This window comes from Haliotis rufescens, unplaced genomic scaffold, assembly GCF_023055435.1.
Source record: "Haliotis rufescens isolate VD_foot unplaced genomic scaffold, xgHalRufe1.0.p SCAF_50, whole genome shotgun sequence".
Classification (NCBI taxonomy): domain Eukaryota; kingdom Metazoa; phylum Mollusca; class Gastropoda; order Lepetellida; family Haliotidae; genus Haliotis; species Haliotis rufescens.
In genome coordinates this window covers 2,201,337-2,218,583 of record NW_025964224.1, presented here as the reverse complement: position 1 = coordinate 2,218,583, position 17,247 = coordinate 2,201,337, and the positions used below count along the sequence as shown (strand labels likewise).

At 39.0% G+C, this 17,247-nt stretch overlaps 1 protein-coding gene across 2 annotated transcripts; it reads right to left on the bottom strand.

Moving 5' to 3' along the window:
• Nucleotides 1–4,082: 4,082 nt before the first annotated feature.
• Nucleotides 4,083–15,799, bottom strand: LOC125374046 (sodium/potassium/calcium exchanger 1-like). 2 transcript variants are annotated; one of them, XM_048384753.1, is made up of 6 exons: nt 15,605–15,799; nt 12,950–13,131; nt 12,133–12,257; nt 10,666–10,741; nt 9,909–10,059; nt 4,083–6,697 (listed from the first exon to the last, which is right to left on the bottom strand). In XM_048384753.1, exons 2-6 carry the CDS (start codon nt 13,109–13,111, stop codon nt 5,496–5,498), a joined length of 1,716 nt encoding a protein of 571 aa, XP_048240710.1. In that variant the 5' UTR covers nt 13,112–13,131; nt 15,605–15,799; the 3' UTR covers nt 4,083–5,495. The 2 variants fall into 2 exon arrangements, with proteins under 2 accessions (XP_048240710.1, XP_048240711.1); XM_048384754.1 differs by lacking the exon at nt 15,605–15,799 and adding an exon at nt 15,105–15,513.
• Between the last annotated feature and the right edge of the window lie 1,448 nt (nt 15,800–17,247).

Below are 17,247 nucleotides of genomic sequence, written 5' to 3'. Positions count from 1 at the left end.
AGTGCATCACTTTCAGTCCTGCACATCAGTCGTTTTTATTGCCAATAAAATAAATAATATTTTAAAAGTTCCCACATGTGAGTGAGTTGGGTACAATGCCCCTTTCAACAGTATTCCAGTTATACATGTATATAACATGTCAGCTTCTTGTGGGAGGAAAGCCTGAAATGATGCAGGCCATAACACGTTTCCCACTTCGGTAAATCCACGAGCAAGGGTGTGGTACAGGGAAACCAAAAAACAGAATTGTGGCGAACCAGGATTCGAACCCACCTTCATGTTTCTAATTTCTCAGTTATATCACAACATGACAGTGTGGAAACTCAAGTAGAATGTAACTTTCAGCAAGTCCAGTCTTGTGACTGCAATGGACACCAAATATGGGCTTTGTGCAATGTGCCTGTCCATAGAACCATGGCCAGGTCTTTAGCACTCTTCTTTCAACCACTAGGCTGTCCCATATATACTCACTGCCAAAAGAAACGCCGACCGTAGAAACATGCATATGTCAAAGCTCCAGATAACTTTTTGAGTAATTGAGATTTTACTCAAAGGTTTCTATTTTAATTGTTATTACATTTTTCAGTGGGTAACCAATATTTTTCCACTCATCTATTCATCACCCTATCGGGCATTTCCCAAAATGTGTTAGCATTTTGAGAAATAAAAAAAAATGAAATAATGTTTTACATGTATATAACGGTTCTAAATATAGGCTTAACTCGGAAAGTAAACTAGCTTGTAATTGTGTTTCGGAAATTGGCTCCGTTGTACACATGCTGAAATAGCTTCATTGGGTACTTTTGTGAGCTGTTTTTAAACAATTGAGTTCATTTAATGCATGCGTTTCTGTACGCAAGTTAATTGAAAGTAATTGGGTTTTGAATAGTTTTGGGGGGTATTTTACGCAAATAAGCAGCTTATCTGTAGTTCTGTGTATGTTAAGAGATGTTTCGAATGTGCACCACTTAATGACAAAACTAACAATCAATCATGATGATTCTTATCATGATATGCTGCACGTGATTTCCAATCATCTAATCCTGCTCGTGAAGATTGGTGCTTTCATTCATGGATCTATGACGTCATATGTGATGTGGTCATGAGCATCGATTCACATAACATTGTTTGTTTGTGCATCGAACCAATGTAATATCTCTTGAACATGATTAATTCTTCATATATTAACCAACGTGCATAATATTCACGTTTCTTTTGTCGGTGAGTTTATATGTGAACGTGACTAGCCACCAGGACTCCACTGTTGGTATGATGCCACTTGAGCAAGGAAAATCATAGAAATTTGCAAATCGAATGAGTATTTAACCTGTCATGGACATCTGTAAATAATTAATTTGGTGGTGAGGTGAAATGGGGTTTAACATCGTGTCCAAGAATGTTGCACTTCAGCAACCCATGCTTGCCATAAAAAGCGACTATGCTTGTTGTAGGAGGCGACTAGGGGGATCGGGTGGTCAGGCTTGCTGACTTGGTTGATGCATGTCATCGTCCCAATTGCGTGCCACCTGTGCCCTCTCGAATCCTTGGAAGTTTAAAAAATAAAAACATACACAGTTGAAACCATTGCTAGATTTATTCTGTATACAGTTCAGAATGTTGTGCTTGAGAAAGTATGTGACAACATAGTCTTGAGCTGATACACTGTTGTATTTAATAATTACTTCAAAACATCTCAACTGTGGATATCCTAATTATCTTTCTGGAAAATATAACATACTTATTTCCTGGCTTTCCAGACAACAAATATATGAACCCTTCCTCTCAAAACACAGACAACCAGCATGACATCCAAATTTTAGATCAATTATTTGATTATGTCCCACAATGAATTGATATCTTTGTATGAATGTTTCATCAATATGATCAGAAAATAAGCAGTTGAAAAAACAATCAAATATATTATGTTTTTCATTTCTATGGGATGACCATAGATTTCTCAGGAAAGGGCACATACCTGGTAATTTCAAATTTTATCTAGGTAGTTTCGTTTAAACGTAATAATATATGTTCATCTGTCATAATACATTAACCATTTATTTTTATAAAAGGCTGGATCTTGTACTATGAAAATATGACTGCTATGTCAAGATATTTCTTGTCTTTTTGTTTAATGCCCATCTTGACAGTATTACACCCATTTGACGGGGGACTGTAAATTATATCGACATATGAGCTATGCCCCATGCTGTCTTGGTATGATGACCCACTATCAACGAAATCCCCGAAACTGACCACCAGCCCCATTCAGTCAACTCACACAACAATCACAGGTTGTTGGCATCTATTCTAGAGGCTGGGCAACAGCAGAAATGTAATGGGCCCCAGTCTCTTGCTAAGGATATGTGGTATTTTGACATGCTCAAAGGAAAACTCTTTCTTTTCATAAATGATGCTCGTCTCCTGCTATCTTGATCAGTCATTGGGAAATGTTTGATGGCAAAAGTAGAAATTAAACCTGATATAGTTCAAATACATATTTGTTACAACTTCATTCAGTATAACAAGTCTAGCTGTCAGACAAAATCTATGCTTTTACACTCAATAATGAACATATTTCCTAGTCCTTACCCTCATACTAAAAACAAACCATCTAAAACCCACTGTCATCTGTTTGATTCAACAAAGGAGTCTTGTGAAACCTTTAATATAATTTACACTTTCACATAAATGTACCTCCATTTATGCAGAATAAAATACAGTAACAATTGGTTCAAAGGCAAACACTATTGAAAAAATTGAAAACTGCATGCAATCAGCTTTTTTCCATATGGGTTAAAATTGTGAATCTTCTCAATGTAATGTAATGGTCAGGAATGTTGTAACGATTGGACAGAGCCTGAATATCTCTTAATGACTACAGTCTGAAATCAGCCACACTCTTGTCCCATTAAAAGGAAATATGAAAAATGAATATCAAAACACACAATTCTAAGGAAATATGTAGCTGTACTCTATGATACACAATGGTATAGCATCATGATGTCACTATGGCAACAGCTCATTTTGTAAACTGTCGCATCCTCACATTACCGAGTTGACCTCTGCAATGCAAGAACTAAGAAATGTGGGAGCTAAGAAATTAAGACACAAACTAGATGGTGAAAATAAAATCACATATTGAATTTTAGGAACAGTTACATACAAGACATGATACTAGAGAGGAATCGAAACACACAGCTTCAATACAGATCCCAACACAACTTGAACGTACCAGGCATAGGTCTTACATCACGGTGAGGAGCACACACTTGGTATTGGCAGTACAATCAGTATGTTCTCATTTGGTTAAGATTAAGATCACCCTTTTCCATATCAGCCCCATGTACACCATGGTGTATCACAATACAATACTGTGTGACCACTTGCCTGTATGTCTGAAGGGCCCAAACCTCAACCCACTGAATGCAATTCAATACCACTTAGAGAATAGTTTCAATAATTATTGTCAGATTTACTAGATTCTTGACAAGCTGTTTGCAGTAACATTTTATTCCTAGGCAAAATCTATGTAACTGAATAAGGTTTTTGTTTGAAAATTCTTTGAGATGTGAAAGTAGATTTGCTAGAGATTTTAGGATACCCAACTTTGACACTACCTCAATGTTATGATACTGGAAGAGAAACAGAACGCAGAGTGTCTATTGTAACATGATGCAACTTGAGACATGTGACGCTGCACCAGAGCTCCAGATAAGCTGCGTATCTGCGTAAAATACGCATCAGAAATGCAGATATCCGCAGTAAATAAAATCCAAGCGTATCAAATACGCAACGAATATTACAGGAAGGCTACAAAAATAAAACTTGTGCGTATCATCAAAATATTGTGAAATAACCCTGCGTATTCGATTAGCGAATTAGCAACTTATTATGAAATCATAAACGGGCATTCCGTCAACCTTGCCAAACTCCACGATGACAGTTACATCATAATCATTTGCCATCACACTTTCTTGTGGAAGTATCGTGGTATTTGTGAGTCCTATAAAGCTCTCTAACCCACATGACACCAGTTTGCAGGGACTAGATGAATAGAGTTGTTGAATATTTTACTTAAATACCCACATGTGTAACAACCAGTGGGTAACAGAAATTTGAATACCCAGATAGAATTACTGATACCCAATGATTTTAAAATGCATGGGTAAAATACCCACAACACCAAATCTTATCTGGAGCTCTGTGCACTATGAAACAAGGGGAAGGGCTCAGTCACCAACTTGTACAACTTTACACCAGTCTTGGACAGAGTAGGGATGAGTTGAACACCAGAACCTGAGTTACCTCCCTTGCCACTACACTTCGACCACACTTGACATCTCTCATGCTACTCGTTCCCATGACAACATGTACAAGATGGGACTAACAGTAATTGTACCCTGAGTTCATGACTTGGATTGAGCTAGTCTAGGATGAGGAAGGTCAAGCTTATTGTTTTAGGAAACGCATTCACCCACAGCATAATGCTCAACACTCTTATGATAAAAGATGTGGTTTTGAACACTATACGAACAACCCTTGAATATGACCACAATGTCGGACTGGAGGAATGAGCTGAACTGAGGCACTGAACCACAAACATATCTTCCCATTCAAACACATATGTTGACAAACAATGAACACACAGATTAATTACAGGTTGAAAACAGTTCAGAGGAACACAACATTTCACTTCAAATGGTAGTGTGACATCAAACAATGTCAGACCTGCACTTGACCAGCACCAGATTAGTACAAGACCTCGCCAGACAACAGAAGATCTGTATTCAATCAGAGCCAGATTAGTACAAGACCTCGCCAGACAACAGAAGATCTGTATTCAATCAGAGCCAGGTTAGTACAAGACCTCGCTAGACAACAGAAGATCTGTATTCAATCAGAGCCAGATTAGCACTAGATCTGCACCATATTAGTGCTAGGTCTGCACAAGATGAACACTAACATTTCCAGCTTTCCTTTGGCTGTGACTGTAATGCTTATCGCTACAGGATCATGAAGTCTCTACATATGCATGAGCTGCCATTAGATACGAACTCCAAGCGGATCCAACAAAACACCGCTCAACCACTCAGATCTGTCAGCCTCTACCAGTGTGCGAGGCAATGGTTGCTCTCAGATCCGTCAGCTTCTACCAGCGTGCGAGGCAATGTTTGCTCTCAGATCTGCCAAGAATCATCACCCCAAACAATGCAGGCAGAGACATGCTCTGATTAAGTCTAATCACAGCCTCACCTGGTCCGAGGCAAGGTACACTCTCATATCAACTCCATCCGGTATGAGGAAAGATATGTTGTTGTAACAGTCTTGAGGCATAGCCTCACCTGGTCCAAGGCAAGGTACACTCTCATATCAACTCCATCCGGTATGAGGAGAGATATGCTGCTGTAACAGTCTTGAAGCATAGCCTCATCTGGTATTTAATTAGGGGAGACATGTTCTCGTATCAGTCCCATCCGGTAAGGACAAATGTGATTTCAATCTAATAGAGCAGCATCATTGTCACAATCATCAATATCATTCAGAGCACAAAACAAGTCAATGTCCAGCATATTGTCATCGGAACATTTCATGTCTGTATTTTCACTGGTATTGTCCTTGTTTTCAGTGCTGTCATTTTGTCCATCTGAATCACCCCCATTTTCCTGTCCCTCCTTGCCGTTGTCTCTATCTTCATCTGCCTGCTTCTCCTCACTAGCCTCCCCTTCATCCTCCTTCCTGCTCTCTTCATCGCCCTTCAGCTCTGGGGCATCAGGAGCGTCTCCACTCTTCCCCGGCTCACTGTCACCTTCCTTACTCCCCTCTCCACTGTCGGCTGGTTTGTCCTCATCTCCATCTTCTCCCTTATCCCTTTCAGCATCCCCTTTGCCCCCATTATCTTCACTTTCCCCCTTCTCGTCACCATCTCCACTCTCCACCTCATTGGCTTCACCTGACTTGGCTGGTTCCTCCTCCTTGCCACTTTCCTTTCCATCACCTCCTGCCTCAGTTTCCTCATCTTCCTTATCCTTATCCTCAGCGTCATCCTTACTGCCTTCAGTCTCCATGTTCTCCTCATTATTGTCACTTTTAGAATCATCATCCTTAGATTCAGCTTCCTTTGAACCATCCTCTTTGTCACCGTCCTTTTTGTCACCGTCCTCTTTGTCACCATCCTCTTTGTCACCGTCCTCTTTGTCACCGTCCTCTTTGTCCCCATCCTCTATGGCTTCCGTCTTGATATCCATGTCACCGCTCGTTCCCTCACTCGGTTCGTCATTGTCAGCTTCAGAAGCCATCGATTCGTCCACATTAATAGTATCCCCCAGCTTCTGTTTCTTTGAACTGAGCACATCCCCGACAATGACCTCCTCATCACTTTCATCACTGTCTATCTCAATCACCTCAGAATCTGCAGACCCTTGGATACTTGGACTAGGGACTGGGAATTTTTTGGATAAAGGACCTGGTTTTTTCCGCTTGGCAACTGAGGTAGTTTGATGGACAACACTAGCTGGTATCCGGTGAATGGGTATCCTGATTGGTTTGAGCTTGAAGCCCATGTCTACAAGAGAGTGTCCCATTACATACTTCACTGAGAGTTTGCTTCGCACATTGAACAATGTCCAGTCTTCTACTAAAGACTTCTGTGTGGTCCTCAAAGATCTCCCCATTTTGGTTGTGGCCATCATGTATTTACCTGAAAACAAAACAATGTGCTAGGTTAATACTGTAATTTTATATTTTCTAGTGGTCTGCACTTTGTATGATTAGTGAGTTATCTCCCTTTAACAATGCCAAAGTTTTACACTCCACTTGCAAGTACTTCTGCTTTCAATTGAGTTTTAGGTTAAATAGTATCCTTACATTCTTAACTGTGTATGAATGTTTTGGGGACAGGTTCAAGAGAGATTTTCTTCAGCTTGGGAGGGCTCAGCACACTTTGTGTGTTGTTTAATGACATCACACTCAGCAAGCTCAACAATATTCCAGCTACAGTAAACTATGTTTAAAACGGACAAGCTTATAACGAACTGAACAATATAATGAACATATTTTTAAGTCCCTGCCATTTGTTGTATATATGCTGTATATATGCTTATAACAAACTGCGGTTATTATGAACTAAAATTAGTGACCAGTGATTGATATTATGAGCAATGATCTACACCTGATCCACTTAGTCGCCTCTTGCAACAAGTACAGATTGCTGGCACCTGTTTTAACCCAGAATCCCCACAAGACTTGCAGTTTGACTTTGATGTATCAGGATACTAGAGCTGAGTATCGCCTGGTGTCTTGCGATACAGTTCTTAACACAATACGGACTGATGATACTACTGGTGTCATGATACACCATATCAAATAGTAGGAAATGATGACATCACTGAAATACAGCTCTAAAACTCTTTCTTCATGCATTTATTTATTGTTAATTTTAAAAAACTTTAACAAAGAAAACCACAAGAACAAAACAGTTTTACATGAGGGGATGGTTATTAAATGTAAGAGTCAGCGCCTCTTCAGCCACCATGTTCTTGTGTTCTGCTCTGGTTGCAGGTGGCCCTAGGCTACTTCTGCCGTTGTTAGTTTCTGTTTTATCTATCGCAATCTCACAAACTGATGATTCAAGTATCGTGTGAACCTAAGTATCGATAACATCATAGGTATCGGAGAATCCCTGCGGGATTAGTGGTGTAACGATACATCGAACTATCGATTGATTGCGATTGCTTGTCTCACGATAGTACACTATCGATTGCAACTTGAAACAATCGATACTATTGGCGATAGTTTGTCTACCCATCGATAGTTTTGATAGTTAATGTGTTTGGTACATTTAGTCTCTTAAAAAACATAGAAACAACTGCTATGATCATCTAACCTCTGTTGTGCTTTCGTTTGGATTGCACTACTTTGTCTGCTTGATTTAGAGTTACGTCCCTTAGCTACTCGTCGCTAGGCAACATTGACAAGATGGCGGACGCCACATGTCAGTTTGAAACTGTTGACAATAAGGCAGGCAAATCGTGGGTATGGGACCATTTTGGCTTTGTCAAAACGCAAAACGATACAGACAAGCAAAAAGTAAGTTGTAGAATCTGTCGGATAATTCTAAAGTATTCAGGAAATACTACTAATCTGACCGACCGCTTGACAAGACGGCACCCAGATATTTGTATTAAAATGTTTCTGAGAGGTCAATTTGAACTTGTTTTCTTTTCATTTCTTGTTTTCTTTACAAATAGTATCAAAAAGTTATAATTATTTTGATGGTGTCAGTCAAAATGCTGAAATATATGCTTCTTGAGCCTGCTATACTTGCAAGTGAAAACTATCGCAATAGTATCGCAATAGTAGGGCCACTATCGCAATAGTATCGCAATAGTTGTTTTAACTATCGCAATAGTCAAAAATGCCTCAATGGTCACCCCTATGCGGGATCATATACAGAATTGGGCAGTACGAATGTGGAATACAAGTACTATATCTATATATCCTTCGTTGAATTAAGCAAGCAAAATGATGCATCTACAGAAGTCTGTGACCTTAGCCACCAGCCCGAAGAGACAGTCTAGCCAAATTCTGGTTGTCTGAGTGAGACCAGCTACCAAGAGTCCATACGACAACACTAAAATGTACAAAGAAAGATGGTAAGATCTATGTATGGGCTAATGGACATAAAAGCTTTTGGCACAGACCTTAGCAGACCTGTCATACCATGTATCCAACAAGTTATACACTACTCACCATAGTTATGTCATGACTGATTAACTAAATCATGAAGAAAGAATTGGGGGGTCCTTAACTTCTAAAATCTTTTTTATTCATCATGTATCTATGGCCAGTTCTTCAAAGAATATTTATACCAAGACAATATATTGTATCGCACCATTTAGCAAGATGTCCTATAGTACACAAACCTCATGCAGAGAAATGTACAAAATAGACCCTTAATTTCTAGAAAGTCAAATAAGTAAGTACTTTGACTTGTACATTTTGCGACTTTAGTCACTAGTCCCAAACTCAAGTCTAGTACAAGTCTGTTCGGTTTCGTAAACTCAGCAATAATAGGCCACATAATAACAGAAGACTCTACAGAAAATGATGCCAAGAGCCATGTTCAGGCTAGTTGTCTCTAGTTGTCTCTAGTTGTTTCGGTCACAGGCTGCTTGAATATTTGTATCAATGTTGCAAAGAAAGAAGGCATCTTATCATAGCTATACTCGTTGTTTGGGGCCACAGTCAACAACATTCTGGCAATTATCATCAGCCTGCAAATAATCTAATCTGGAGAGGACATACCAGTGACAGAAAGAATTGCAACATACCGAACTGTCGTGGCATGAAGACAAGAAATCAGCCAAGTCACCAAGCCGGACCATCTGATACAACTTGTCGTCATTTACATAAAACAACAGAGTTCAGGGAATCTGTCCTATCCTGCTAATCCATACAGTGGAACACTAATGCATAAGCCAGAGACAAAACTATCCCTAAAGGTCAAGGATGTGCAGATGAAATTCCTTTAAATGAATCAGGGTAGCCACCTATTCACACAAAAAACTAAACAATCCTCTGAATATTGGAGATATCCTGTTGGCCTCCCTGAAAACTGCCATTAATTACTGAGTGAGTGGGTGAGTGAGTGAGTGAGTGAGTGAGTGAGTGGGTGGGTGGGTGGGTGGGTGGGTGAGTGAGTGGGTGAGTGAGTGAGTGAGTGAGTGTGTGAGTGAGTGAGTGAGTGAGTGAGTGAGTGAGTGAGTTGCCGCTTTCAGCAATATTCAAGCAATATCATGGCGGGGGACGACAGAAATGGGCTTCACACATTGTACCCATGTCGGGAATCGAACCCATGATATGACGAGCGACCGATTTAACCACTCGGCGCCCCGACCGCCCCTAATTACCTTGAGTGACGTTACTGCTGTCCTTCTTGTTGGCCTGACTGTACTCCACGTCGTGGGTGATTGGCTTCTTGTACCCAGTCACCTTGCTGTTCCAGCACTCCACCTCCAACACACCTATTCTGGACGCCTTCCCCTTCTCTATTCGATCTTTCTGAAGTGCAAATAATCAAAACAAGTATTAATACTAATGGCCAAAGAAATACACTTATAAGGTGGAGGAAGTATTAAATCATATAACCACTGCATGCAAAATACTTACAAACATTTTTGATTAGTCAGGAAGACCTTACAACCAATTATACACACATGGCAGTTCAGTGTGTTGATATTTGTAACAACTAGATGTTTGTTGTTTAACGCCACACTCAACAATATTCCAGCTATATGACGGCGGACTGTATCGATTCTGGACCAGACAATCCACTCATTGACATCACGAGCATCGATCTACAGAGGGATACGATGACATGTATCAACCAAGTCAGCGAAACTGACCACCCGATCCTATTGGTCGCCTCTTACTACAAGCACTTGTTGCTGAAGACAAATTCTCACCTGGATCTTCAAGAGACACTATGTATGTATAAATGGGAAAATCTAGAATAAACACACTATGTATTTGTTCTAAGTTAAAGTCCCTGTAATTCCCTGAATAATAATAACTTATAAAACAGCATACCAGTGACATGATTTCAGACTATCATACTAGCCCTTTGTCATCCCTCGAATGTACAACTACAAGGAACACACTACTTACCTCATTCTTGGGGAAGCGAGGCAGTGAAAATAGGAACTCTGTTATCTGTGACCCGTCATAGAAGCCCTCTGATATACTAGAAAGGTAACACAGACACATTATTCAATAAACAATTCAACATTTGGTCATGTCCCATGTTTCAGAGAGACAACCAGTGGCTATTCCTATACACGCCATTTGCCTTAGTATGATAAAATAAGCCGCATCAAAGCTTGCAAACAACTGACCCAATGTCAGTCTGCTGGTCACAGTGGAGAACGACACAGGAGTCACCCAATGTGAGCCTCAGGAAAAAAAGATAGATAAATAAGGTGGTCGTGTTTATGCAATATATAAGTGAAAAAACAAAAACCTTAAACATGCATCCAGATCTAGAGGAAATAACCTACCAATGGTTCCACAGATCATATTGATATCTAGTGGTGGAACGGTATAGTGCATCGGTGAATCGCAATTTCTTACTTTCTAAAAGAAGTAGCGATCACAGTCACACACTAAGTAAAAAACATAAATTCCTACCTTAAATGATCACTTTAAAAACTGTCACACCAAACAAACACTTAGAAGTAAAAACACAAAAAAAAATCATTCATTGTGGCACACACTCGACTGCATATCAAATCTTATCTACACAGTTGGAATAGAGTTACCTCCCTTCCAGTGCTTCAGCTAAGCTGAACAATTTGATTGGCTAAGTGGCCAGACAGTATCCAATCACAACACGATTTAGTTTGTCAGCTTTGCATATGGGGGACATTGATAAGATGGTTGGGCTAAAAACCCTGCCAACTGTAAATCGTCAGTGCAACAGGTATTTGGCAATCCCATCCATAGTCGGATCCAGAGGGGAGGAGGTCCAGAGGGGAGGTCCAAAGGGGTGGACCAGAAGGGCGGTCCAGAGGGGTGGTTTAGAGGGTCATTTTGTCATATACTCTCAGCAGGTGAAGATAAAAAATCCCAAATATCAATCTATATAGCTGACAAATTATACTCCAGTTTTGTAAATTGATTCCGAAACACTCATGTTTCCCAGTGTACCAGCCATGGGCCCTATCATAGTGAGAAAATGTCCACATAAAACCCTGCATGATAACAGTGAGTGAGTAAGTTGGGTTTAACGCCGCTTTTTAACAGTTTTCCAGTTATATCACGGCGTGTCAGCTTGATGTGGGAGGAAAGCCCAAAGTGATGCAGGTCTCAGACGTTTACCACTTCGGTAAACCCACGAGAACAGGTATGGTGCTGACAAACCTAGAAACTTAATTGGGGCGAACCAGGATTCGAACCCACAATCAAAGGTTTCTGGCGTGTCCAAGGGACGCAACTCTGCACATTGAATCGCGGCGCCTTAGAAGACTGGATCACCCATGCCCCCCTGCATGATAACAACAATTGTGATTTTCCTGTATCAGCATGCGGCATGGAAACATCAAACTTCTGCTATGGTTCAACTTCTCCAACACTTACCAGTGTTTTCCCGGATGAACAGCAACTTGTGAGGCCTTTTGTCCATCTACATAGATCTTATAGTAACTGTATGGAGTGTTAGATTTGGCAGCTACACGGATCTGATAGGGGGTCACTGGCCAGCTCTGTAACAGAACAACATACACTGACATTACTAAATACTAAAGTCAATACATGTGAAGCAAATCAGCATCTTGTAACTTTATGTTTCAAGATATCTGTGTCACTTGGAGGTGACCTTTTCTTGTCTTTTTGTAAGATTGATCATATAATTAAAATTGCGAACATGGGCACTCTTTCAAAATTTTATGAGCATCCAATCAAGAAGAAAAGTGTTAACTTCAAAACTCTTCTCTGTGCCTTCCTTAACCTTCATTCTCCCTTTCTCTACTCCCCCAAATAACCCCATGCTTCTGTCAGATCTGTCCCCTATTCAGCGGTAGAAACTAACAGTTTTAGTCCACTGGTCCTTATAATGATAGCATATCGCAAAACCCTTAAAATGGCAAATTGATTGATGCATGTCATTGTACCCCAATTGCGTAGTTCGATGCTCATAATGTCAATTACTTGATTGTCTGGTCCAGACTAGATTATGTACTACCGCCATATACCGTATTCAACGTAATAAGCTCCCAGGGCGCTCTCAAAATTAGAAATAGTGGACTCTTATTAGAATATAATTTGGGTGAGAAAAAAAAAAAAAAAGTTGAAAGATCGTAAATTTCGTGGTTCATGCTGACAGCCTTAAATGGTACAAAAGAAAAGTGTGTGTTATACACGACAGATATATATTTCCCCGACCCCTGATTCTCACCTGAGCCTCAGTCTCCCCTTGAACCTCCTCCTCCAAATGGACGTTATAGCTGACAGGCGTAAAGAGATTGCTTTCCACAAAGCATGTCCCATCTTTTGTATATTCAGGCAGTTCTACGCCTCCCACCAGAATGGACATGGTAAAATCTTTATTGGACGGCATCCTGGCTGTGTACTCTACACCTGTACAGAAAAGATGAAAGGTTAAACATGGGAACCACTAGATCACAGGGATAGACACCACTAGTCTCTTAATCCAAGACGACTGAAAATCCAGTGGGATTATACTGGAACTGCTTGTTCTCTTCCCAAAATCTTCTGTTATTCTACAGAACCCTTTTAGGCAACCCTTTTTTAAAATCTCATAATTAACAGATTTATTCCAGCTTTACCACACAAGGTCGGTCGAAATAAAAATAACAACATAAATATAAAAATAAATAGCTGTGTCAATTATTTATTTATATGAAAGTCATTTTGCCATGGAATTAAACTGCAGCTGGCTTCTTGAATCACTGATGGTGATGAAGACATTGAATTGATGAACAACAATTTTTTTTGTATAACAGGGTCTACATTACTAGCAGGAGATATGAATATAAATACTTTTATGTTTAATTTATTTTTTTGGACCGACTGCTTTTCAGTAGGGGCAGCGGGCCCGTGAAATGAAAAATAAAAAATATATGACCTAATGAGCTGGGGCATAGCTGGACATAACCAGTGGTGTTTTCCTCAGGACTCCTCCAAACAATACATGTCTAAACTAGTGATACAGTTAAGTAAAGCACAAGAAGGCTGAAAACACTTCTAACTATATTTCAGACATTACACAAGCATCATGTCAGGTATAGCCCTTCAGAACTGTAAAGGCCCCCAACACATGTCATAATTTTACAACTCTGGAATAAAACAATCATCATGAGTATGAGAGTCTCTGTCATCAGCCTTGAGTTCAAACACCTGAAACAATGTATTTTACTGTAGTAAGCTTAAATGATAATTAGGGCTGGGACGATACACCAACTGTGAGATCCGATATGTATCACAATACCTTACTCACGATCCAATATGTATCACGATACCTGCATGTAGCTCTTATCTTTTTCATAGACAGGATGGCCAAATACCTGGCGATTTACAGTTGGCAGTGTCAAGTGGGTACCAACAAATAAAAATATTTATGAATTTACTATTAACTTGCACTACTGATTAGTGTTTAGTGGAAGTTATTAAAGCAAACATTTAAGGTCAGAATCGATATGATTTACTTAGTGTGTGACTGTGATAGATACTTGTATCGAGAAGAGAAACGTCGCGATCCACTGATGCATTGGTGTATCATCCCACCACTACTGATAATAACCAGTGAGTTTGCCACAGAAAAATATCAAAAACATGAAAAGAACATTTCATGATTTTAGCAAATGTTGACAGGACATTCTTCAATGCCATCATCAAAACTGAAAAATATCTTTAGGAAATTTTGGATAACAATCAGTCAATGTCTTAAACAAATAAACTGATCTGAAACCCTGCTGATTATCATCATGATCATAACGTACATGTCTTAATATTCTGAAAATGATGCAACAGGACAAATTCTTCCAAGACTCAAATATTTATGCATGGATTTATCTTGGATTCCAAACAAAGTGTCGTCAGGCAAACTGGGAAAAACTGATACTCTTTATTTGTCTTAGTAGTGAAATCAAGTCAGCTCTACACAGCCATAACATCTGTTATCATTGCTCATAACTAAAGCATGAACTGGGAAATTTGTTATTCCAATTTGGGAATTTGTACCGACATTGACTGCAACCTGGGGACGAGTATAAGGGAACATTAATGTTGTATTTCAGTTGTTTGTGCAGGGGAACCCTTCCAAAACAAGTTTGAGGCTAGCATATCAAAGTGTATCTACACTTGAGTGTAGCTGTGAAATAGGTATATTCTGCATTGCTAACACCTCACACAGCAGTAAAACTGGCCTAACATTGATATGAAACCCAGTGCTGATTTTGCATCAGCTATCACAAACAAGTACATACTTATATTGAGTTTGGCCCATTTTAGATTTATCACTGATAATGAAAAGGACCTTTTGCCCGGTTAAGCTAAGATAATAACAAAAAGGAAAATGTATACACGTTTACCTTTGTTGATGTTCTGCTAAACGTACAGCAATAACATGGTACAAGCTAAAGATCTCGATAACATTGAGTGTAATATTGAAGACGTTGACTATGTGTATAAAAGTCTATTGATATATCCTAATATTGCTAGATACCATACAATAATACAGACGTAATACCACGAAATTGCCTCAAAGTCGTCAAAAATTGGAGAAAGCGCCAAAGTGCCAGGTTTTGCAAAAACGGACTTAGAAGCCACATATTGGATTCGTCTGATAACCTAGTCCTTACTACCCTCTGCTTTAGTCGAAAACATACTGCTCCCTTAACAACAAACGTGGCCTCGACAATGAAAAATACCAGGTTTCGGGCTATTCTTGAATTTCTTATCTAGATTTAGTCGTACACAATAACTGTGCACAAACCGGAAGTGAGCATAATTTTCCTATAAAAGACAGCCCTCAAATAACCATGGGGATTTATGAGATTCAATTAATGTGTATAGACTAACTATAACTTACTTTAAGTTGCAAGGTTTACCACATTAAGGATAAAACAACTTTACGCGTGAAATATCCTTTCTTTTTGTAGCACATCGTTCAGAAGTCGTTCACAGAAACAATGAGAGTTACTTCCCTTGTTCTTGCGTCTTCCCGCCATGTCCCACCAATCTGCACCTAGAGCTAGAAGCACCAGACGTAACATATACATTTAATAGACTCCCTGGCAGTAGTGAAGCTTTTTCATGTCACCTTGTTCTTTGTAATAATGTTTTCAACATTAATCTATTTTTATTACTAATTAATAAACTAAAGGTTTATTAGATCTGATAGTACGTTATAGTCCAGTTTAATTTAGATCTAGTTCATGTTGCTTTTTATATCGACCATACAGTCAAATTACTGGTGCAATAATAATACTTTTACTACTACTACTACTACTACTACTACTACTACTACTATCAGCAACCACAGTAATATCACCAAACTGTATGAAAAATAACACTCATTGCAACCTGCATATTAGTATATCTCTTAGTCCCTGAACCATATTATTTTCCCTTCCGCCCAGGATTACTATAATGTAGTCCTGCACATTGACTGTGAAATATATTTATTTTATGAAAAAACAACAATCTAGAAACGTATACAAAAGCAAGTCTAGCCAGCTCTAGCTAGCTCTATTCCACATATGAAATCAGCATAGGGATAATTACTTTTTTTATTTTTAGAGTCAAGAAGGGTATTGTGTAATATAAGATTTCATAGACTAAATGTTAGTCTAACTGTAATGCTATTGCTCTAGATAAAGCAAGTCAAGATTTTCAACACGCCCATCTCACTCGGGCTCCTTTTCAATATAAATGAAGGTTGTTCCTATCAAATTGATCCATTTTCGGAGACTAAGCGAAGTCTACTTGCATATAGCCATTGTTCATTCTTTCTTTACACGATTTAGTTGTTGTTGTTATTGTTTTTGGTTTTTTTGGGGGGTGGGGGTTAAATCCTGAATTTAAACTAGTTTACCCATGTAAATTATACCCATGTTGGAATCGAACCCAGTTAGGCGGTGTGATGAGCAAATGCTTTTATCACGAGGTAATCCAAGAGCCCCATATTATACTAGACACCTACTACTAGATGTATTTGTTCAGTGTAAAAATGTCCGTATATACAAATATTAAACTGAAATATTCTAACATATTTAATACATAAATGTGTTAACTTCTTTCGTGTTCAAACGTAACGTTAAAATGCCATCGCTCGATTTTGCTTATGATGCTTGAATGCAGTCAGGTATGTTGACATACTTGAACTCTTTATCAAGAATCTGAAATATTCCACTACCATATTTCTTCAATAGGACACCAGGCCTCTAATACACTGTGTCAAAAAAAATAGATGCAGGGTCTTTTTTTATATTATTTAATATGTTGGTGATTAATAATGACAGTTTCCTGCAAATGTACCTTTAATACTGTTGAAGTTGGGATTGAATAAGGTAGCGAGTTGCCACTGTGCTAGCATTGATCAAAATAGATGCTGGGCGAACAGCTTGTGTGAAATTAAGAGACACCCAGGCCTCTAATGGAGGAAATACAATACTTCTACTTGACCTGAAATTTCTTCTCGATCATTTGGATTTCCCAAAATGTGTGTATGAT